Raw genomic sequence first — 21,624 nt, forward strand, 5'->3', positions numbered from 1 at the left:
TAGGCCAAAATGGTCTACTTCTCAAAAAACAACTCATTAACAAATTTTATTTATTTTTCTAAAAAGTTTTCCATAGAATTAGGGGATGAATTAATAAAAACTCCCAGCAATGAAATAGGGCACAACGTAAAGCTTGCTTCCTTGCATTCGCTGTTGTACTCTTTTAGTCCATCGTCTTCCAAAAACGATCTGAAAACCCAATTAAAACAAAATAATCCACAAACTTAATAAAGTTAAACTTGCCTAAATAAAACCTGGATTAAATCCTTAATCATTGAACTTTTAGTGTCTTGAATGAACTGCCCCGATTCGCACAACAGTCTATTAATGCAAGATTTACCGTTCAGTCCCATCCTATAACAATACCGTTAAAAACATCATTCTTACTTAAACTTTTTACACTCACATAGTAACAAAGTCTTCTAAATTTTCAAACAATTGTCTTTTTTCTAGAACGTGGCGTTTAGTTTTAGCGCCTTTATTGAAGAATATTCTGTTATCCGGAGGATCGGCAAATGGAATATCCATTTCGTAGACCGTATTCCACGTTAACGGTTGATAACGCAGTAACGGTTTCGAACACGTGAAATTTATCTAAACCCAATAAAAATGTAATTAAGAAAGTATAAATTTAGTGGGACCACTTACCACAAAGTTACTACCTTTAGGCCATTGCACGTACCTTTTTTGCCTGGACAGAAAGACGTTTTTTCTGTGGAAAAGTGTCACATTGTCTTTTTGCTGGCTGGCTAACACCAAATTAAATAACAACAGGCTTAAGACTAGAAGATTCATAATTCTGCTAGTCTTTATAGTGGTTTGGTTTTGCGTGGACTGATATGAAATATGTGCGTTAAGCAACCATCACCATTTACAGTTATAAGTACTGTGTAAATGTTTCCTAATGCAATTATCACTTCAAAAAACTTTTATTAGAGTCTTCTTTATTTGCTTGAATGTTTTGTGATTCTTGTACCATAAAAGCTTAATATTAGTTTTATTAAACTTATTGAAGTTTTAAAACCAAACTCAATTTAAAATACGCCGGTCCAAACGAGTCGAAAATTGTTTTCATTTGATTTCATAAGAATAATTTTGAAATTTCTATACCTGTGTGACCTGTATCAGAAATTGATTGAAATACGGAGGTTGGGCCATTTGGTCATCAGTCGAGTGCAGCAGGGACAGGCAAAGCCCTTTCCCGACGTGAAAGTCCTCTTTCTACTCTATCCCTTCTAACTACTTGTTTGTTGATCATTAATACGCCATGTTTGACTAAAAAAGGAAGAATTTGGTTAAGTTACATATCAACCGTCAGCTGATTGTCACCAGTCACTGCTGTCAGAAAATTTTTAATAACACAAATATAATTTCAAATTTTCTTTCCACACTCTCCCCATTGAGCGCCGTAAAAGTGGAGGTCACGCTCCACTCCTCCTCTTAACGTAAACGAATATTTACGATTTGTTATTCATTCGGTTTAAATTTTCGCGATAGAACGTATACTGGCGACTGTTTGTCTTTCTGTGCGTACGCGTACGTTTCGTTTTGTATGTAAAACAGTATATTGTGCTTTTAAAGTTATTCTGGGCCAGTGAAAAAGCATAATGAGCGACAACAGTGCATCCTAAACTTACTACCTGTGCTTTTCCACTAATAGTGCAAAATTATAGCAAAAAAGCCATGGCCAAAAGACTGACTGAAGAAATGGTGATTGCCAGAACCAAAATATCAGATTTATCAAAAATAAAAAGGTTGAATTGTTGGTAAGTTGAGATCATTTTTGTCTGTTGGATAATGAAAATCAGCAAATATTATGTAAAGTCATTAATTAGAATGGTCATAATTGCATTCTTTTATTTTCAGGGGGAGTGAACTGGTGGATGTGTCTTTACTGAGGAAAATTCCAAATGTTGAAGTATTATCTTTAAGGTAAGTCAGTTAGCTACTTTTATGTAATAAAAGCAAACAACAAATAATTCTTTAAAACATTATTTAAAGTTTCAATCACATCCTAAGGTGTTAATTAATATAAAAAAAAACAGGATACATTAAACAGGAGAGACACAGATGTAAACCTAAAGTTTCACTGTTTACATATCTGTTTTAATTGCAAAATTTCAAGTATTTGAAGCATTAGAATATGTTGCATTCATCCTTTCAAATATAAAGTACATTCAACTCCTTTAAAGTAAAATACATTGATCAAAACAAGGCATCAACATTTACTAATTTGTTTCCTAGATAAAGCATAAGTTGAAATGAATGATGGCTCTCTGCCTCTTCAATTTGCTGAAGTGGTCATTATACCCACTAGGCAGGCTTAAAGTCACACCCAACATTCCCTTAATTAATTAATCAAACTAATCTACCAAGTAGGAATTTAAGTCTATAATAATAGTTGTGTCTGCATTATGCCAAAAAGTTCACACTTTTAGGCAACGTTAAGGCAAGGAAAAATTATCAACTAACTAATTGAAATTGTACACTTGTAATCTAAAAAAGGTGGAAAGGAAACCGTGGAAACCCAAAGACAATAAGTACCACTAACTAGGTTTATACCCTGACTTTGTAAAGCCATTGTTTGGCAACTCATTCAACAAAGCGGCTCTAGAAATCATTAAGGTTACTGACTGGTCGGTTGCGTTTTTCTTTGGCTGCCTTATTTCCTTCCTATCCCAAATCTATTGTTTAGTTTGTTGGATAACTGCCAAACTAGTGAAGTATTCGCCCATATAGTAAAGGACATGCGGTCATCTTCCTTGTAACAAAACGCACACAATGTGCCGACAGGTTTCCTTCTGCATAAAAATGAGTCACAGGTGGGTTGGGGACTGGCCCTACAAGGAATGGATTATGAGAAACATTATTTCGCAAGGTCGCACGCCATATAATTCAGGGGTTTTGGCACCAACAACGTTATTGTTTGAAGTAAAAGACTTTGGTTTAGTACATGCTCTATTACTTTGTGAATTAACTTATTTTTGCTTCTTTTTTTTATATGGTCTCATCTTGATTTTGGGTAAAATTATTTTGATCTTGGAATGCGAATTATACCAATCTCTCCAAGCGTCAATGTGTTTCTGCATAGTCATAATCAACCAAGAGGAGTAGGTAAAGTCGATGGCGGCCATCCCGAAAACTGCCGAAAAAGCTATAATATGCGAGGATAAACTTCCTGTGGTGACTATGCTGTTCTTCATCAAAGCTTCGCAAATTAGCATCAACATATAAGTGGATGCAACAGCCGAGGGAGTGTATATCGAGAAAGCCATCATGTCTAGGATGATTTCTTTGAGGTGTAAACCAGGATGTCTGAGAAACACCAAGATAGACCATGGAACGCTGTACTGGGGCTCGCGTATGATCCTAAAATGGTGTTGACACAATTCGCAGGAGCTGTGATTTGACTCTTTCAGCCAACGTTCCAAACATTTAAGGTGGACCAAGGCTATTGTGCCTCTACATCTGCAGGGCGTTAACAAATCATCGATACTCTGTCCTCCGTGGCAAATACGACAAATCACATCACCGGACATTCGAGACTCTGAATCTAAGAGAGTAACATAGATGTTGTTGTTTTGAAGCTGCAGTTTATCCGCATGGGCCATACTTCTAACCGAAACTAGTGGGTAGCGCACCACGTCTGCTTTCTTGAATCGTTCAGTTGATGAGGAGTCAGCAGAACAGGACGGGTCACTTAGGGAATCACTTGTTTCGTACAATTCGCTGTTGGAGGAACAGTTGCTTATTGAGAACAAAGCCACCGTGGAGGCGATTTGAAAATTATCCGCTCCACAACCTACAGGAGTACCGGGACTTGGTTCTTTGTCGCGTTGCTGATGCTTCGACGCTTTCAGTTCTGCGTCGGTGATGACGCAAATGCGTGAGTTTTTCGGGTGGGTTTGTTCTATGTGAGGCAGGTCTAGGCTGAGCAAGCTGCACGTGGACTCGGTCAAGATGAGGGTCACGAAAATGTCTTGAGTTTCATTTTGGTGTTTTCTCATACTTGGGATTTGGAATGGGGGTAGATGATATGTGAGGATGACGGATGAGTGAAGTTGTCAATGGTTTGATGTATTTAATGTAGGTGACGGATGTGAAAAACTAGATTCAAATAGGACACCTCTTTGTATCTTTGTTTTATTTTCTGGTTTTCTTCTAGCATGTATTCAAGGTTCTTTTTTCTTCTTTGACGGTCAGTGTAGTATTTTCTGAAAGACATTTAGAGTCGGGGAATTTCAACAAAAGTTCTGTAAAAAAACAAACTATGTATTTCATATATTTACATTCAAATTGTTACAAGAGGATTATTCACTTTAGAGTAAATATTAGAACTTATTTAACATAATTTTATTATGTCAGATGACTAGTTTAACTATGACACAACCAATTATTAATGTAAATTAGAGGATATTACTAGGTAGCAAAATTTCCTTTACGATAACTGTGCCTTACTTCTATAAACGCTAAAACTCTTTCTAATTTAGATCTGCTATTTTCTCACTTCTTTATAATATAGTTGCTCACTTCATATAAGGAGACAGCTTATTCCTATTAAAAAATTAATGTTTGTCTCACTATTTTTGGTAGTGCTTCTTGCTAAACAGATCCTCGACCGCAAGCTGATGGAAGGAAGTGAACGTTTCATTTTCTTCGATTTCTTATTCTTATAAATTGCGTAGTTTAGGTTGATGGTTGGTGATTTGTAAGGTGTATCACGGGCTCGTGCACAAATGAATTATGCATGCCATCATTGAAAAATGGTTTGCGTGTACAAAGATGCCAGTTTTTAGTCGTAATTTCTGCGACGAAACTCGCAAAGGTTTTGATTGTCACAAAATGGGATTTAGAAGCAGCTGAAACGCAGAACTTGTTTTCCTTACGCACCCACGTGGTTACGTTTTCAGTGTCAGCTGAATATTCTAATTATCACGTCACTTTGGTTGGTTGTGTAACAATAAGTCACGAAAAGTGTGAAGAGAAACGGTCTCTAGAAAATGTGATTATTTTAAGAGAGTGTATCATTAACCAGGAGAGTCAATTACCAAGCCTGATTCTCTTTGTTTTTTGTTTTCAACCATCTCAGATTGTACGGTTCCAGCACTAAGCATAAGGAGAAAGTTTTTTGTTAAACGATCTGGTTATAAGTACCCAGTTTACTTGTTCCAACTAAATTTATGTTAGGCTAACGATTTCAAACACATTACACAGTGTTAACTGTTTTGCATACTGGTTTGATAAAACCAATTGAGAGGATTTTATTGGTTCGTCATTAAGATTTAAATAATAAAATTCCACTTGATAATAATTGTGGTTTTTTGCTACCTTATTTGTAATAATTATAATAACCGCGATTGTGTTGTAAATATGCAGAAAATAGGTTTTTAACTGATTGCTATTTGTAGTTTCATAAATAACCGAGAAAGACAAAAAGGAAAATTAATTAAAGCGGAATTTCAATGCCTAATTTTTGTTTTCTAAATAACTATCAATCTTGTGTGATTAAGTACATTTTTCAGATTTTAACACTTTTTGGTCTTGGTGTGAAAAGGCACCCTCTACTTTAATTAAAATGAACTAACTAAGCTTAATTATTTGATCACATCATCATCATCGTCTCAATGTTTGATCTCTTGCGTTTCCCAAACATTTCAACTTGATATCTTAATAGAAATTACCACAAAACCTTTCCTATTCTAGCATAAACAAAATCAACAGTTTGGCAGACTTCCAGTTCTGCAAACGACTGGAAGAGCTCTACATCAGACAGAACGATATCCGAGACATCAACGAGGTAGTCTACTTACAGAGCTTGTCCAATTTGAAAAATCTCTGGCTGGGCGAAAATCCTTGTTGTAACGTCGAAGGGTAGGTAAACCAATTAATTTATGGGCTCAATTACCTACACATAGGCATACTTTTAATGGAACGAGGTCAATTACAGGTATCGATTGGCCGTCATAAAAGCTTTACCACAACTGCAGAAGCTCGATAACGTTGCGATTACCCAGGATGAATTACGGGATTCTCAGAGGCGCGGAAAGTAGGTTTTAGTTGTTGATGTTGAGTTACCAGTTTTGAGGTTCTGTATTATGTAGGAATTTGTGTCATCCTGATGATGTACAGGAGGAATCGGAAGAGGAGTATACTGCTGCACCTCAACAATACGGACGGTACCAAGAGTACTCGGAGCAGGAGTACAGCCCTACTCAACGTAGCCCACCTAGACAAGAGGTAATACGAACTTTTGGTCAACAGTTTAATAATTACAACCCAAGTATAACCAAGTTTACACAACTTTTTGTTGTAATTTTAACAATGTCATTTCTGTGATTGTTTTATTAGCGCGTAACCGACACCATTTTAACCACTAATCGATTAAATTTTTCCTCGCGCTTAAGACTGAGTTTGAGATAGAGGAGAGCGAGGACCCGTATCCTAGAGAAGACGTTTCGGAGGAGAGTAGGGAGTATTCGCCTTCGCAACGGGTAGGTTTGTGTCTGTCATAAGCATTCATTTTGATTAATCCCTAACAATGTACACTTCAAATTGTTCTGGTTTAAAATAGAGTCTTTTTTAGCAAAGCCCACCAAGGAGACAAGAACCAAGGAGGAGTTACAGTCCGGAAGAGCAATACGTAGAAAGGCGGAGGAATAGTTACGAACGCGAATCGTCGCGTCCAACATCTCAGTATTACGAGGTGCGTTCTATTATTTGCTTTATCTTATCAGATCACTTTAACTTGGTGTGTGTTTGTTTATATTGTATTAGATACGTTGCGTTTTTATATGAGCCAAATTCGTCGAAGTGGAGAATTGCCAATGCGGTAAACTGGTAAACGATCATTAATCATTTTGAAAGAACATCTTATAAATCGATGAAGTATTGTGACCCTAATTGGATTTTTAGTTGAATTTTTGAGGGATGTTTTATGGCCTTGTTTACCGCTTTTCAAAAACCGTCTATAATTTGTGGTTTTGCTCTAAATTAATTGTTGGACATTACAGTTCTTTATAGACTGGCTCCAAATATGTCTTGAAGGCCTGTTATTAGCTTCTAAGGGAATCAACTTATGATCATAAAATCACCAGTTAATCAAAGTTTTACATCAATGTTAAGCTAATTCTCAGAGTTTCATTGCTTTTCATCTAATGAGCAACTAATATTTGTCAGAAATCATCAACGACTACTAACTCGTTCGAAGATCAGCATTCATCTGGTGACAGCCAAACGACTTACCGTGAATCAAAGATAGTCACTAGTCAATCAGCTAGTTGTATTAAGGTAATTTTTTTAAAAGATTTAATTAATTGCTTGGTACAAATAGATTTAGCCCTAAAAGATGGACACACAATCATATCCCAATATTTTCAAATAATTGGATAGGATTAAGATTTTCTTAGCTGAATTTTCATCACTTATTTCCTATTGGTAGAAGCAAAATTTAAAAATGACAGCCCGCAAGAAGCTCTCTGTGTCTGTTTCTAGGGTTTTGACGTTTTGGACGACGCATACGGCAAAAGTTATATCTGAATGGCAAAACTGAAAAAAAAATGAATTAACACACTGAACACGGCACTCACCGCATTGGCGTTTCAAGATAAGAGATACTCCCTCTGGTGATCAGTTTTGAAAACACTTTCGGGCATTCCAGCTGTCATTCCTCTCTCAAGGCGACAACACGGGTGATAAAGAATACACTTCTGCAAAACATGCTGAATTAGCTGAATAGCAGAATATCTATTTTTAAAACTGTGACAGTTAAGTAAAATAAACAAATTGTGACAACTGACATTTAAAAATATCGTGTTTAAAGACAACTACTGCGGACAGGGAAAAAAGTTTTGCCAGATCTGTCAGCTGACAATTTACAGTTGACCAATAGGAAATAAGTGACGTCAGACGCAAAACGCGATTATGAGAACTAAGCTTTAATCTGTTTGTTGACAAAGCTTATTAAGGCCTGTACAGGGTGGTCAAAATGAATCGCCGCGATCCGTTATGGAATAATCGTAATGACCATAAAATTCTGAAACTACTGATTTAGTCAGTTACTTAAGTCGATTCATGTAAAATATTTTCAAAATGGTGGCACGTAAATATCAGCTCGCTTATTTTAAATGAAACACTTTTTTGGATTCTGCGACAAATTTTTGTATTCGTTTCTGAGATATTTTTAACAATTAATAAAACAATTGTATTTTCCCATATCAGAGTACATTTTTTTCTTGGTTTTTGTGTTTTGAAAATATCTCGTCGCCCCAATCGATTTCAGTGTTCTACCAAATTTTCAAATTTACGGTTTTTCCATATTGGATCATGCGGCGATTCGTTGGAAACTACCCTGCATAACCTTTTTTGTGGAAATATAAATTTTTTACTTTAAAAATAAGGCTCTTGTGGTAATGCATAATAAGCTGTCCATCATAGGGTTGATTTAATTCAGCGTGTTTCCAAATTGATCAGTAAACTTGGAGAGTTAGTTTTATATGACAAATAATATAATTTTGTAAAAAATTGTTTCATTATATGTAAAATTATCTGTTCAAGTTTTCTGCAATAAGTTATATGAGAATAACAACTAGCAGTTTAAAAATATTTGGTTTATTAGGAATATACCAATGGGGACAGGTACGTCCAAAGCCAGCAGTACAAAACTGAAGCCAACGAGGTATCCAACAATCAACCTGAAAAGAGGTTTGCCTGTTCTGCAGCCGTGCATCGACCACCTTTTACCCGACGACCAGTAACAAGGGTAAGTATAGTAGTAGTATATAATATTTTTGAAATGAACTGTCAAGATTTAGGACATTCTCATAGAAAACATTATAAATCTGTATCTCCATCTTAAATATGAGGCAATGAAGATACAAAATTTTACATTTGATCAAAAGATATTTCAATAAAATCTGCCGCCGGAGGGAGCCACTTTATTTTTTCTAATCACATGACCCCCTGATTACAAAATTATACAGAGGCCACGTGATTTTTGGATCATATCGCGTTTAGATCCGATAGAAAACGACTAATTACTAATTGTCATTGTTGTTGTCACTATGACATCTATTTTGAGTTTAAAATTCGAGTTATTTTGCGCTCTCCGAATTTATGACAAAAAGGTATCAAAGGTAAAGTTAAATTTGCATTTGTGTTGTTCCTGAGTTTTGTGAGTTATATGGGGAAAGCCGGGCTGTCTAGGGCCAGATTGTGAACCAAGAGCAACTTCCAGAAGGTGTAAGTTTCCTAATCCCGAAAGACTTATTTAACGCTTAGAAAAGCCTGGTTTTTAAATTCATGGAAATATTTATCAAGTGCGTACTTTTATGCTGATAAATAACTTATTACCTATATGTATAAAATAGCATCACAAATAGCATGTTGTGCTGTTATCTATGGTATAGTCAAATATTATTATATTTGCATTGGTAAAAGCAGATTCACCATTATAGTCCGAACTATTTACTATAGTACACACCTTTCTATTCAAAGTCTGATATTAAAAACAATAAAACATTTTACAACTATTGTAGAGTTTCTGTTGTTGAATGTGAAAACACCAAATACGTGTGTGGTAAATCCAAAACCGACCATAGGAAAACCGCGTAACGGACAGAGAAACGTACATTATTGCATGCGCGGGACTAAGACAGAAAACGAAAAAAATATCAAGTAGGCCATATTTTCAGCGCGCTGTTGCCCAACGTCAAGTTATTTTGTCGACGGTATTTGAGTGATACTTGGCGTTTGGCAACAGCGCGCTGAAAATAGGGCCTACTTGATATTTTTTTCGTTTTCTGTCTTAGTCCCGCGCATGCAATAATGTACGTTTCTCTGTCCGTTACGCGGTTTTCCTATGGTCGGTTTTGGATTTACCACACCTGTATATTCAGCTTAGCAAAACATATCTAGTGTGCCATGCAAAACGCCCTCTCGCGGATAAATTATCGGAATAGCTATATGTCCAATCTGTCAAAACCTGACTTCAAACAGTTCCATTGACACGTAAATCTAGATTTATAATGTTACTATGGACATTCTCAGGCAATTCTTCAGAAAAATGTCTTCTAGACTTGATAGTTTTATGATTTTGTCCGCAGAATTCCAATATACTATCCGCCGTACTGTGCCTAGTCAAAGAATTGGACTACCCCAGCCTGGAAGTGGTCGAAATGGCCGTCCGTTGTCGCATGGACGAACTGGACGAATGACCTAAAGCGGTCCGAAACGAAGAAACATCGAACGACGACTTAAATAAATAGCACAATAACTCCGAACCTAAGCTTTAATTACTCAAGGTCTGATTTTTTGATTTAAGGCTTCTGATACTTATACATAAGCGCGTGCGACTTGCTTTAATCAGTTATTACACCATTAATTGGTTTTACGCCAATAATACGGGGAAAAATAAAGCCCTGCCTCTTATTAAAGTAATTATGGTGCAGTGATTAATTTTGCGGTGCAGGTCAAGTCTGCGTTTGACTCAAAAGTTCTCAACTTGTGAACGTTTTTAAGCCCCTGACTCGAGTTAAATCGCTTTCTTGCAAAGTGTTTACCAGTATTGGTATAACACGTGTTGGATAGTGCGTTATTTAAGAATGCATTGCCAAAGCTGACTGGGATTTATACCATTTTGCAAATTAACTATATAGTGTTAGACTAAATTTGCCATCTCTTAACTGCCACTTATTATTATACCGAAATTGACGTTTTTTGACCAAAATATTTTCCTGTACATTTCATATTTGTATTCACCCAGTCGATTCGTATACACAACTTAACGACACTGTGTTGTGATGATTTTTACAGCCATTCCTGAAAATAACAGCTCACTGAATCAAACACGCTCATTTTTATAATCTAAGAAACCCCGAATTTTATCAAAATTGCGATTTACTTAGTACTTATACAGTATGTTATAATCTTATTTTACTGTGGTAACATATTTAATATTACTTATGACGTTTCGTAATTATCAAAAAAAGATAATTTTATTACTGATGTGCAATATATGTAATTTATCTAAAAATATTGTTGAATAATAAATTGATTTTTATATAAATATGTCCAAACTTTCAGTCTCCTTTCCTGGTGTAAAACGACCCAAAAACCATATTAAGGTTTTGCTATTAAAGTTTTTTTTTTGTAACAATAACAGGTGAAGAACATAATGTCCTGAAGGGCTGTTTCGGCCTCATGGACATTATAAATACTCTCCCTAACGTCTGTGGTGCATACAATGTTTTGTTTCACCTAATTAAGCAATTATACTGTTTCTAGCAATGAAAAGTAAGGTATACTTTTACCGGTATGTTGTTTAGTGTTTATTTTACTTAAATGATGTGACTTTGATAGTCCCATTATAAATCTAGATCTTCATCTTAACTAGCAGGCCATGAAGACACAAAATTAAAAATTTGACATTTAATTAAAAGCTATTTCGATAGAATCCACCTCCTAAAAATTACATAACCCCATGATTACAAAATTATACGCAGGCCACGTGATTTTTGGATCATTTCTCGTTTAGATCCGAATGAAAACGATTAATTACTAATTGTCATTGTTGTTGTCACTATGACATCTATTTTGAATTTAAAATGTGAATGTCGTTTACTGTGACGAAATTGATAGTTGGCCAAATTATGGTTTTTCCAAATTACGTCGTTGTGACGTCAAAAACGCTCTGCTCGCTCCACGTAGCTTGAAAACGAATGCGGCCTAGATGTATGTTTTCTATGGATAGTCCTGTCACTCCTGTCAGCTACCAGTCAGCAAAAATGGAAAAAGCTAGACAAAATTTTAGAAAATATCAAAGAAAATGCAGCAAAAACCAACAAAAGTTTATTTTCTAAATAGTCATGAGCAGCCAAGGATAGGAAATACGAAATTTTTATGGTATGGAAGTAAAAAATTGCCATTGCTAATATTAAAAACGGTTTCAGGGCGTTATGGCAACGCCCGCCTAAAATGCCTTCAGGTTGTTATTAACACTATAACGTACACCATTTCCAAGGTATTATTTATTCATAATGTAAAGGTGAAACATAAATAGATTTTAGGTAGATTTTATATATGTACATAAAGAGCTAATAAAATTGATCGCAGTGTTCATCTCTGGTAGTAGAATCTAAACCATTCAAGATGCCTGTTTTAGCAAAACCGTCATTGTCAACGCAGTAAAAATTACTTGAGTCGTGCTGTAAAGGTCTGTAGTTTCCATTAGACAAACACGTTTGATCGACGGAATACTTGTAGAAGTCTCTAGCACAATCTACAAATATTTGGTTGACTACATCAACTTCGATACAGTTAAATTTGACTTACTGCATCTCAAATCGGTGTATCCGTCTTGAATGTTTGCTTGCCATGCGCCAATTATTGAGTTGTTGCGCCAGGTGCAGTAGGCACTAATTAAAATTAAATATAAATTGAAATGAAATTACGTGCGCAAGACGGAAAATACTGACTTGTCGTTTTCAATGATGAAACTTCCGTAAGCGCCGTCGTTGTCGCACAACAGAAAGTCTTGAGTGAGGTAAGTTACTCCGTGTTTTTCCAGTTTCTCTCTGATGACTGTTTGAGCGAACAGTTTGCTTTCACACTGTCTTAAGTACTGACTTCCGTACACTTCCACTGAAACTAAATTCCAAATATAAGACAGTAAACATGTGCAGCAAAATAGTACTACATAAACAGTGTAGAAACGTACAGCAAGTTAGTAAAGTGATGGCTTTTAGCGGTACAACTGCTGATATTAAATCTCCTGTCATAGAATCAGCGCACCAGCATTGTTTGCTGATCATATCGCACTGCAAAGGTTCATAATTGCCCATACTGTCGCAGTGGAATGTTGTCGTTCTTGTCGTTTCCAAATCAGCTTTACGTCTACTACATGCTAAAAACTGCAATATTATTGTACTTGTCCAGTTTATGTTGGTTCGGATTACAAACCGCAAGTCATGTTCTCTGAGTCGCGGAACAGCGCATCTCCATATAGTCGGGTACCCTCAGCGTCATAACACAAACACCTAAAAACATCAAATGCCAAAAACTATTTCGCAATCTTTTAATGAAGCTATTCCTACCTTCCATTTAGTCCACCTTTACATTGTTTTGCGGTCCAGGTACCGTCGTTGTTACAGGAAGGTTTAAATCTTAAAGCTGAATAGTAAGTATCTCGGTAGTCGTCTGTGTTACTGTGATATGCCATGCATGACTCTATATGCCAACAATGTTACACTCACACCGCAATCAAAACGTTTTATTTACTCACCTTCATTTTCAGCCATACAGTAGGAATCGCACGTTACTTCCGTAGTTTCTGCTACATATTGAAGGCAGTCGTCACTGTTTTTACAAGTATGAGACTTCAAAGCGTCTAAAAACATATTAAGTGTATCAAAAGCTACCGAATGAAGCTAAATAATTAATTGTTAAGCCGGTCAGTAACGGAGTTAGAACGCAGATTAAAGACACTTCTGGTTACAAGTTTTTCTCGTTCCTTTAATCGGTCCTCATACGTATAACTAACTATTACCTACCGTTAGGTCCGCATCTTTTGTCGCACACATAACCTGGCATACATATTTCGTTTTCGCTACAACTTCTGTATATTTCTGAAAAAAATTGTAGTAAATCCAGTACGGTTGAAATGACTTATTACCTTCTTTATAGTTTTTGCACTGTGCAATACAACTTTGGTTGTTATCTAAAAAATAATAAAATGAGTCAGGGTCCTGACTTTTAGCGATGCAATAGTCCTGAGAAATGTCTGATACCACTTTAGGGCAACTTTTGGCTGCCGCCCAGCCGATTAAAAGGCAACACAAAAGCGGAACCAACATTTGAAACCGACCTTTTGAATGGTTCGCAACGTTATTAAATGAGAAAAAAGTACTCAAAAAAGTTTAATTAATTTAAATAGTTATCAAAACAGATTAGTTATCTCCGAAATCGTTTTGCAACATATTTGGATTCGGTTGATGTGCCGACCATAAAAATAAAGATTTTTACTTTGTTTAGATCGAGTATCACGTTTCTTATCAGAGTAATTAAGTCATTACTATGAAAAAAGTACTCCAGATGAGAGCACGCTTTTCCCTATAATGATCAATTAAATAACGGGTGTTCAATAATTGTTCGCCTATGGATGGCAATTGTCACAATAAAGGTATGTCTTAGATAACGTTGCAAACAATTATTGAACACCCTGTTATAACTGATGGCGGGTCACTATAATTACATCATTAAAACATTTTTATTATATTATAATATAAAATACAATACAAACAATTATCTAGTACGTCTTCTTTTTAAATTAGCCATAATAGGAGGAGGAACGGGAATCTTCAACACTATTCCAGTTTTCAGTTTAGACGACTGACTAAAGCCCAAGTTTCGGGCCATTTCCTGCATTTTTTTAAGACCTATTTTCAAATCTTTGGCTATCGGATCCAAGTCTATTTCATAATCCAAGGCCAACATTAAAAGCACTATCGTGTAGCAAAGGCCCTTGTCTTTCATCGCCAGCGGTCGTGTGCTACAAATTGAAAACCCCCTCACTTAACCGAAGCCTAAAACAAATGTAAGCAACACCCACCCATTGATGGTGTAGTTCTGTTTAATGTGCTTGTCAACTGCAACAGAACAATCGCAGGCCACAAACTTTTTAGTCATGCTTTTTATAGGTGTACCCAAAAATTTCACCAAGTAGTGAAGGTATAGCAAAATTTTGCACTTGTTGACAACCACTCGTTCAGAGTGCGACGAGGATCTCATTTGCGCCATTCCTTTTTCCACGGTAGGTAATAATCTGAAAGAAAGAATGATTTATTTTGGTTACTCAAAATGTATTCCATAAATATGCTGTTTTGAATTTATTTGTGCATCGTCAGGTTTCAAATTTCATGTTTTAATTGTGGTAAAAAGCAAGTATTTACCATAGTGGAATTTAAGGTTCCTAATATGAAAATTTAAAAAAAACGAGCTATTACGTCTTACATTTCAATATTACATCCCTAGTAATTGTACAAAAAGCTTAAAAATAAAGTTAAAATAAGCGGGGCAGGACCCTCTGTGACGTAGTAAAATCCCCTTCAATTTGGTAACTTACGTGAAAGTGTCAAGTCAGGACGCAAATTACTCACAAACAAAAATAACTTTATATCATGATTTTAAACCGTAAAAATTCATCTAATTTTCAAAAAACTCAATTTCTACAATACGAACTGTCACCACTATTCCCGCCATATTGGAACTTTTGACAAGCACCTTCTAGGCTTTCTAGTATAGTAGGCGGTGCCCTCGCCGATTGGGATTGGTCCCGGTTGGCGTTTCGTTAAAATTGATATTAGACATACGCCCGTGCATTCCGTCTCACTCAACTTGCTATAAACAGAAGAGAGATAGGGCACATGGACTTTTCCTACGTCACAGATATATGGTGTACCAAATAAGTATGGTTTTCACTGACGTTTTGTTCGCAGTAAAATGTTGCGTTGTTAAAAAAGAAAAAATACGTGTCAAATATTTTTCTCAGTAATTTTTTGGTAGACGACCCCATTCGATAATTTACCTTCTCCCTAAATTCTTTCTAGACAAAAAAAAACCATGTAATTCGACAATTTTTCAAATTATGGTTTTGCCAAATTACGTCAGAAAACAGTAAAAAACAGGACTGATACTTACTGAAAATCGCTCAAATCGTCGTGTTCTAAAATTTCTGATACTGTCTCTGTGAGAGTGTCTAATACATCTTGTGGTACCAAATTTTCCAAATGGTACACATCCTCTTTAGCGGTGGCGTTCCTGTTAATTTTCGGTTTGTAAAAGCTTTCTCCTTCGTCAACTTGGGGCAACTCAGTTACGCTTATGTCTAAAATTCAGATTGTATACTTAAAACCGTTTAGCAAAGGACAATCAGTCATACCAGCTACAGATTTTTCCAAGTGATCTTTAACATTTTCCACGTTCATAGTAAGTCGTTCTTGTTGCTCAGTGTAACGTTTCGCTTTTTTCGAACCAAACTGCTTACGAAGATCGCCCAAACTTTCGGCCGTCTTTATGCTCGTGTTAGCCAGTTTCGTTTCCAATAAAGGAGCCACAACGCAGCTGTCGACTTGAATTAGTTTTACCTAAACAGGTTTTGACAGATTCTTGTGCTTGTTCAGTTGTTTTAGTTACAAATACCTTTTTAGAACCTTCGGTTTGTACTAATAAGAAGGTGTTGTAATTGGGATCGTTTGTGACATAACCGCTGTAGAGCATGTCACTACTGGATACTCCCACTAACTTTTTGTGGGAACCACGTTCCAGAAAACATGCTGATTCAAGGCTTTTTTCCTCACCAGGTTTGATTTTTCCATTTTGGAAATTAACTGTCAGTAAATAATATGTTTTAAAATTGCACAAGCTCTTCTGTTTAATAATGAACAGTATGATTTGAAATAATTCTAAACATCAGTAAATTGCCCCAAATTAAAGATTAAAAATAAACAACTTAAGGTTCACCTAGGCTAAGTTCTGATTTGAGTTGACAGATCATGTGCAAAATGTCACAATAAAATTAAAACCTAGCCTAGGGTGCCCTTAATGTCAGTGCAGTGCAATCCCTCCTAAGGGCATGAGTAGTTAGGGAAACATACATTAACTAAATTCTACAAAACCAACATAGTACAGATATGCATTAAGAACACAACCAAATAAAATACTGAACAGATACAGAGAAGGTTGAAGTTTTAAAATGCTTTTGTTTTATTTTTTTTTTATTTACTGTAATTAAGCATTTTAATACAATTTTACTGTAAAACTAAGCTAAATTTGGCATAGCCTACTAATCCAAAAAACAAGCCTACTATGTCCAGAGTCCAGGGTGCATATATTCTTGAAATGAGGGAAGGAGTTATCAACAGAAAGGTCTGTAGAATGTGACAGGAACCAGCCAGTGTCAGGCTTCTTCTGTCACATTCTATAAACACTTTTCTTGAAAATTCCGTTCCCTACTCTCAAGAATAGGCCCCCCAGAGCATTTATTTACCCTGTCGGCAGCTTATGAAACAAAATGGAATTGACTGTTTGGAGACCAATACAAAGAAAAAATATTTCTAATAACTATCAAATTCAACTTACTTAACACCGGTTTGTCCGATTCTGTTATAACTTCAGAAATTTTCGGCATATTATGGTAAAAATTAATTATTTAAATGTTAATAAAGGAAATCATAACCAAACAAAACACAAAAGTAAACCATAAGTAAACAAACTTAACATAACCTCAATGTCTTCTTTTCTTGAAAGCAAATAAAATTGGCATCTGCTTTTTATTTTTAAGTTGGTAATTTACCCTCTTCTCTTTTAGAAAATTGGTAGGGATTTTACTTAAATAAGAGTTTTATTACTTTCCGTCGTCCATGTATTAACAGAGTCTTTTTTAATGAATAACTTATTCTTTTACTTTAATGCACGATTTTATCATAGGCAACCAAATACGTTCATAGTATATTTCCATCCTTCTTTATTTGTATTAATCAGAGTTTCTTCTCTATATTTACAGAAAAGTGACAAATGAACAGAACCAATCAAAATTGGGACACCCAAATACGTCAGTACATTTTGGCTAAACACTTTCTACAAAAGGAAAATTTAAACAAAGTTGAATTTCTAAATTTGTTTAATAATTATAATACAACAGACTCATTTTGCGAGCCGAAACCTCAAACGCCTAGATTCTACTTGCACTTTAATACGAACTATTAACAGCCCCCACTGAGCTTGTATAACCAAAACCTATATTAGTCTTCTTTTTTCTTCTTTGACTTGATCGGGTCGTCCGAGACTCGTTTCCTTTTGCAGCTCAAATCACTGGTCCGTGTTTCCCTCCGACTGGGTGCGTCCACTTGGGCTTCCGCCTGCAGCAGAATTTCAATAGGCTCGATCGACTCCTGTTGCATCTGTAACGCCATATTGTAGACCGTGTCGTTGGTTTTATTATACATAATTGCGTTGGTGAACATCAACATTACGTCCCGTTTGAACTCTAATGAAGTCCTAATTATACCGCTATCAATGTTTTTCTTAACAGTTTGCAAATCCATTGGTCTGTAGACTATAGAGTTGTATCCGGGTGCCTGTTCCTCGGTGATGGGTTTCAGGAAAAGAGACGCGTATTTGTTTGAAGCCAGGCGGTTGTACACCAACATGACTGACTTCTTCCAGTTGCGGTAGTCTTTGTCGTCATCAAAGTACGCAATACTTGATGCGGGAGAATTGGGAAGTGAATCTATTGGTGTAGCTGGTGTAGGATATCGCGGTTTAAGTGGTTTTAAATCTTCTTCTTCAGTCCAAGGACTGATTGATCGCTCCGTTTCGGACTTAAGCCGTTGCTTCTTTTCTTCAATTTTGAAATCCTTAAAATCGGCCAAGTCATCTGATATACTATCTAATTGAGCTTTCTCAATGGCTAATAACATATCAAAGTTCTTCTCCTCCTTCTTCTTTGGTCGAGAATAATCCCGTTTTGCTTTTCCAGTTTTGTCAATTTTCACTTCCATGTTAATGTTATCGTACAAATCGTCGGTAAATTCTGACAATCCGCCTTCACTCGGAGCATTGATGTCTGTGGGTGACGACGTTGTTTCAGCGCTAGAATTGTCATTTTGTTGAGAGTAACTGGCTGTGGTCGTATCTTTAGACTCTTCTTCGTCTTCCACTGGTTCCTCTGGTGTGCCTTGAGATTCTTCTTTAGCAGTATTAGTCTCTGGAGTGGCTGCCGATGAAGTATCTTCTGAAGACTCCAACGGCTCTGTTGTTGATTCCACCTCGCCCTGTTGATCACTAGAGAACACCATGTCTCTGATTTGAGATTTGTCAAAATCTTTTTGGCTTTCTTGTTCTTCTGAAGCAGGCACCTCCACAATTTCTACTGATCCATGTCGACTAGAAATTTGAGGTGGAGGTGGTTGTGGCTCTACTGTAAGTAATGATGATTGACATTCCTTGGCAGGTGAAAGTGTTTCCGCTACTCTTTCGGATTCTTCCGTTTTAACTGGAGATTGTTGCTGGTAGAGCGGGACGTATTGGGTGTTATCTTGCTTCAAAGTTGACGGTTTAACTGGTGACTCAAACAGCACTGGATCTTCTTGGAATTCAAAAGGGTCGACCATTGGAGTAGGAGGAAGCGAGGCTTTTTCTTCCGTTTTTGCACGGGGAGTGGAAATACTTGTGTTAGTTGATTCTTCTTGAGTCGGCGGAGCTTCCAACTTTCTATTTTCCAATGCTGCAGCTGCTTCTTGTTCTTTCTCAAGCTCATCCAACTCCAAGCTAATGTTTATATCTCCATTACCATCGAGTTCAAGACACTGTTCAGGATCAGCAACTAGGTCCTGATTGTTTTCAATTATTTCAGATATAATATCATCCACTTCTTCTTTCTTGATTTCGGGAAAGGGTCCATCCTGTACCAGGATACTTTTAGCAAGATCATCGATTTTCAGACTAGCATCATCCAAAATGTCAGCATTCAATGGCTGACTACAGTCATCCACCAGGTTATTGTCCTGATTTGGCAAATTGCATGCAGCAGCAAATTGTTGCAGATTAGCCGCAACAGAAGCGGTAGAGTTCAGCAGACTGGCAATTGTAGGGCTAGCGCTACTGTTGCTAGGTTCGGTATATTTGCCTTGACTGGTTATTGCCGTGTGTAAAATCGAACTGGAAACCGGGTTCAGATTTTGCACTTGCGAGGGTGACTTTAACAAACTGGTTAACAACGGTGACAGAGCGGGTTTACCGTGATCCTGGCCTTGTTGATTGTGTTCAGTCAAATTGGAATACTGCATAGTTTTCTGTTGGGGCGATTGCATGTAGTGCTGCTGGAATGGTTGAGGGGTGGACTCGCGCGATTGAATTTGCGTGGGAGGCGTTTGACAGTTTGCTTCTCTTTCATTATCGATAAATTCCTCCAACACATCGGGGGTTTTGCGCTTTTGACCTACAACTGTGTAATTCGGTTTGGCTGGTCGCAAAGCTCGTTCAATTTCTTGTTTTCTTAATTCGCGCTGTTTCAGCCATTTGACGTGATTTTGGGCTTCTTGTTCTCTTTTGGTTTCTTCGTCGTCAATTTCTTTGCACCACTTGTCTAACTGTTCCTCTGATACTCTACCTGTAACCACAAAATTACATAGATGAAAATAATTAATTTGATTCTATTTAATTGTCTTTATGAACTTTTGGAATAGCTAATAATAAATATACGCATAATAAAACTTTTTTGTAATATTTGATAACTGTTTGCCTGTTCTATTAGAAATTAAAGCATTCCAGATAAAGTGGCTCCTCAAATGTGGTTGTAAGTCAACGGTAGTGAAGAAAGTGTCCCAGTGTCTAGAGAACAGTAACATACACATACATCAGGTTTTATGATCAGGACTTCAAGGGTAGTTAGAAAAGCACATTTTAAGGTGGATTACTCCTATAAACATATGTCTGCAAAGGTTTTGTTTCCAATATACAGGGTAATAAATTTTACAATTATAATATTGTTTTTTTTTATTTCCAAACTCTCAAATATTATCAAACTAAATTTACTACAGGAATACTCTCATAAAGTGTCACAAGAATAAATAATATCCAGTTGTTATAAGTTCACCAATATATTTTCTTGCATTTTATGTACTCCAATAAAAGTTTTTTCACCAATTTTTGTCCTAAGAATGGATGCAATCCGCCATAGGAGTATGTAAAACAATGGTAATATCAAGTACTCCTAATCATTTACATGTAAGGTTTGGCAACACTTGAAAATGATGACTGCCAACAGTGGCAACGTTTTTTTTTTAGGTTAAGTTCAGAAATATCACTCTTCTTTACTCTTTGATAGGTTGATGACATTTGATACCATGACATCAAAATTTGAAATTATGGAAAAACTCTAAATTGATATATCAAAGCTAATCAAATATTTTTTAGTTAAACTGGATAGGATTTAACCCCCAGCTCAAACAAACATCTACCACTCACCTGATTGCAAGATCTTCATATCTTCTTGTAATTTCTTATACTCAGCCTTTTCTTCAGCCAGTAAAGCTTTCAGTTCAGCCTTTCTATCAGCAATGAGCTGCCTTAATATAGACTCTGGTGGCGTTTCTATGACCGTGTCTGAGCCGGAGCGCTTTTTCCGTTTCGGGGTTTCCACATTGCCCAGCAAATCCCCATACTGAACAGCGCAGTTTTTCTGGTGGAACCAGTCTGCTGGTCTGTTACTTTCTCCAAATGGTTTTAAGGCTCGACTGACCGACATCCAGTTTTGGTCACCGCTTCTCGCCACCGCCGAGGCTAGACATAGTTGTTCGCGTAGGGACCACTTGTCCAGGGGCTCTCTTTTTAGTTGCAACCGTTCTTGTATTGAAGGTGAGGAAGTGGTCATGTTGAACTTTGAGTATTCACTATTTGATGCTTAATCAAGAAACATTTTAGTGTGTGTACCGGGTGTCTCTTTTTTAACTGTTGCTTGAAGTGTATGTTTGAAAATAAATTCTGGTTATAATTTTAAATAAATTGAGAAGTAAACAAACTTTACTAAACCTCTTTGACACTTGACAGTATTTAAACGTTTGACATTTGCAA

General features: G+C 36.4%; 6 protein-coding genes across 10 annotated transcripts; 1 reads left to right on the forward strand and 5 right to left on the reverse strand.

Moving 5' to 3' along the window:
* Nucleotides 1-33: 33 nt before the first annotated feature.
* LOC145725090 (uncharacterized) lies at nucleotides 34-1,469 on the reverse strand. The gene is made up of 5 exons (XM_081973688.1): nucleotides 1,330-1,469; nucleotides 649-1,275; nucleotides 407-594; nucleotides 244-354; nucleotides 34-189 (listed from the first exon to the last, which is right to left on the reverse strand). The coding sequence occupies exons 2-5, from the start codon at nucleotides 793-795 to the stop codon at nucleotides 51-53; spliced, it is 585 nt and encodes a 194-aa protein (XP_081829814.1). The 5' UTR covers nucleotides 796-1,275; nucleotides 1,330-1,469; the 3' UTR covers nucleotides 34-50.
* Nucleotides 1,379-11,062, forward strand: LOC145725084 (cilia- and flagella-associated protein 410). Of its 4 annotated transcripts, XM_081973669.1 has the most exons (10): nucleotides 1,380-1,766; nucleotides 1,867-1,932; nucleotides 5,704-5,871; nucleotides 5,948-6,046; nucleotides 6,102-6,237; nucleotides 6,405-6,491; nucleotides 6,584-6,703; nucleotides 7,177-7,287; nucleotides 8,615-8,758; nucleotides 10,101-11,062. In XM_081973669.1, the coding sequence occupies exons 1-10, from the start codon at nucleotides 1,684-1,686 to the stop codon at nucleotides 10,209-10,211; spliced, it is 1,125 nt and encodes a 374-aa protein (XP_081829795.1). In that variant the 5' UTR covers nucleotides 1,380-1,683; the 3' UTR covers nucleotides 10,212-11,062. The 4 variants fall into 4 exon arrangements, with proteins under 4 accessions (XP_081829796.1, XP_081829799.1, XP_081829795.1 ...); XM_081973670.1 differs by lacking the exon at nucleotides 6,405-6,491 and having other exon boundaries at nucleotides 1,379-1,766; XM_081973671.1 differs by lacking the exon at nucleotides 7,177-7,287.
* On the reverse strand, nucleotides 2,941-4,082 carry LOC145725086 (E3 ubiquitin-protein ligase MARCHF3-like). Of its 2 annotated transcripts, XM_081973676.1 has the most exons (2): nucleotides 3,614-4,082; nucleotides 2,941-3,553 (listed from the first exon to the last, which is right to left on the reverse strand). In XM_081973676.1, the coding sequence occupies exons 1-2, from the start codon at nucleotides 4,005-4,007 to the stop codon at nucleotides 2,979-2,981; spliced, it is 969 nt and encodes a 322-aa protein (XP_081829802.1). In that variant the 5' UTR covers nucleotides 4,008-4,082; the 3' UTR covers nucleotides 2,941-2,978. The 2 variants fall into 2 exon arrangements, with proteins under 2 accessions (XP_081829802.1, XP_081829801.1); XM_081973675.1 differs by having other exon boundaries at nucleotides 2,941-4,081.
* Nucleotides 11,063-12,003: 941 nt separating the features above from the next.
* On the reverse strand, nucleotides 12,004-14,102 carry LOC145724229 (uncharacterized). The gene is made up of 9 exons (XM_081972383.1): nucleotides 13,667-14,102; nucleotides 13,545-13,619; nucleotides 13,277-13,381; nucleotides 13,089-13,221; nucleotides 12,955-13,031; nucleotides 12,713-12,898; nucleotides 12,471-12,642; nucleotides 12,328-12,410; nucleotides 12,004-12,274 (listed from the first exon to the last, which is right to left on the reverse strand). Exons 1-9 carry the CDS (start codon nucleotides 13,845-13,847, stop codon nucleotides 12,090-12,092), a joined length of 1,197 nt encoding a protein of 398 aa, XP_081828509.1. The 5' UTR covers nucleotides 13,848-14,102; the 3' UTR covers nucleotides 12,004-12,089.
* A 139-nt stretch (nucleotides 14,103-14,241) lies between these two features.
* Polr1E (RNA polymerase I subunit E) lies at nucleotides 14,242-17,290 on the reverse strand. The gene is made up of 6 exons (XM_081972386.1): nucleotides 17,131-17,290; nucleotides 16,192-16,379; nucleotides 15,932-16,136; nucleotides 15,691-15,877; nucleotides 14,603-14,815; nucleotides 14,242-14,542 (listed from the first exon to the last, which is right to left on the reverse strand). Exons 1-6 carry the CDS (start codon nucleotides 17,177-17,179, stop codon nucleotides 14,296-14,298), a joined length of 1,089 nt encoding a protein of 362 aa, XP_081828512.1. The 5' UTR covers nucleotides 17,180-17,290; the 3' UTR covers nucleotides 14,242-14,295.
* A 363-nt stretch (nucleotides 17,291-17,653) lies between these two features.
* Nucleotides 17,654-21,603, reverse strand: Brd8 (Bromodomain containing 8). Its single transcript, XM_081972382.1, has 2 exons — nucleotides 21,019-21,603; nucleotides 17,654-20,161 (listed from the first exon to the last, which is right to left on the reverse strand). Exons 1-2 carry the CDS (start codon nucleotides 21,422-21,424, stop codon nucleotides 17,793-17,795), a joined length of 2,775 nt encoding a protein of 924 aa, XP_081828508.1. The 5' UTR covers nucleotides 21,425-21,603; the 3' UTR covers nucleotides 17,654-17,792.
* Between the last annotated feature and the right edge of the window lie 21 nt (nucleotides 21,604-21,624).

Source organism: Ips typographus, linkage group LG2 (assembly GCF_016097725.1).
Source record: "Ips typographus isolate SLU linkage group LG2, UJ_Ityp_2.0, whole genome shotgun sequence".
Taxonomy (NCBI): Eukaryota; Metazoa; Arthropoda; class Insecta; order Coleoptera; family Curculionidae; genus Ips; species Ips typographus.

Coding starts and splice junctions, on each gene's coding strand:
- LOC145725090 (XM_081973688.1), bottom strand. CDS start 795: ATGAATCTTCTAGTCTTAAGCCTGTTGTTATTTAATTTGGTGTTAGCC. Junction 355..406: donor TTAGAAGACTTTGTTACTAT/GTGAGTGTAAAA, acceptor GTATTGTTATAG/GATGGGACTGAACGGTAAAT. Junction 190..243: donor TTAATCCAGGTTTTATTTAG/GCAAGTTTAACT, acceptor TTGGGTTTTCAG/ATCGTTTTTGGAAGACGATG.
- LOC145725084 (XM_081973669.1), top strand. CDS start 1,684: ATGGCCAAAAGACTGACTGAAGAAATGGTGATTGCCAGAACCAAAATA. Junction 5,872..5,947: donor CCTTGTTGTAACGTCGAAGG/GTAGGTAAACCA, acceptor GGTCAATTACAG/GTATCGATTGGCCGTCATAA. Junction 6,238..6,404: donor GTAGCCCACCTAGACAAGAG/GTAATACGAACT, acceptor CTCGCGCTTAAG/ACTGAGTTTGAGATAGAGGA.
- LOC145725086 (XM_081973675.1), bottom strand. CDS start 4,007: ATGAGAAAACACCAAAATGAAACTCAAGACATTTTCGTGACCCTCATC.
- LOC145724229 (XM_081972383.1), bottom strand. CDS start 13,847: ATGTTGGTTCCGCTTTTGTGTTGCCTTTTAATCGGCTGGGCGGCAGCC. Junction 13,222..13,276: donor CTGTATGGCTGAAAATGAAG/GTGAGTAAATAA, acceptor GTTGGCATATAG/AGTCATGCATGGCATATCAC. Junction 12,899..12,954: donor CTCAGAGAACATGACTTGCG/GTTTGTAATCCG, acceptor TGCAGTTTTTAG/CATGTAGTAGACGTAAAGCT.
- Polr1E (XM_081972386.1), bottom strand. CDS start 17,179: ATGCCGAAAATTTCTGAAGTTATAACAGAATCGGACAAACCGGTGTTA. Junction 16,137..16,191: donor AAACCGAAGGTTCTAAAAAG/GTATTTGTAACT, acceptor AAACCTGTTTAG/GTAAAACTAATTCAAGTCGA. Junction 14,543..14,602: donor CAGAACTACACCATCAATGG/GTGGGTGTTGCT, acceptor TTCAATTTGTAG/CACACGACCGCTGGCGATGA.
- Brd8 (XM_081972382.1), bottom strand. CDS start 21,424: ATGACCACTTCCTCACCTTCAATACAAGAACGGTTGCAACTAAAAAGA. Junction 20,162..21,018: donor TATGAAGATCTTGCAATCAG/GTGAGTGGTAGA, acceptor TTGTGGTTACAG/GTAGAGTATCAGAGGAACAG.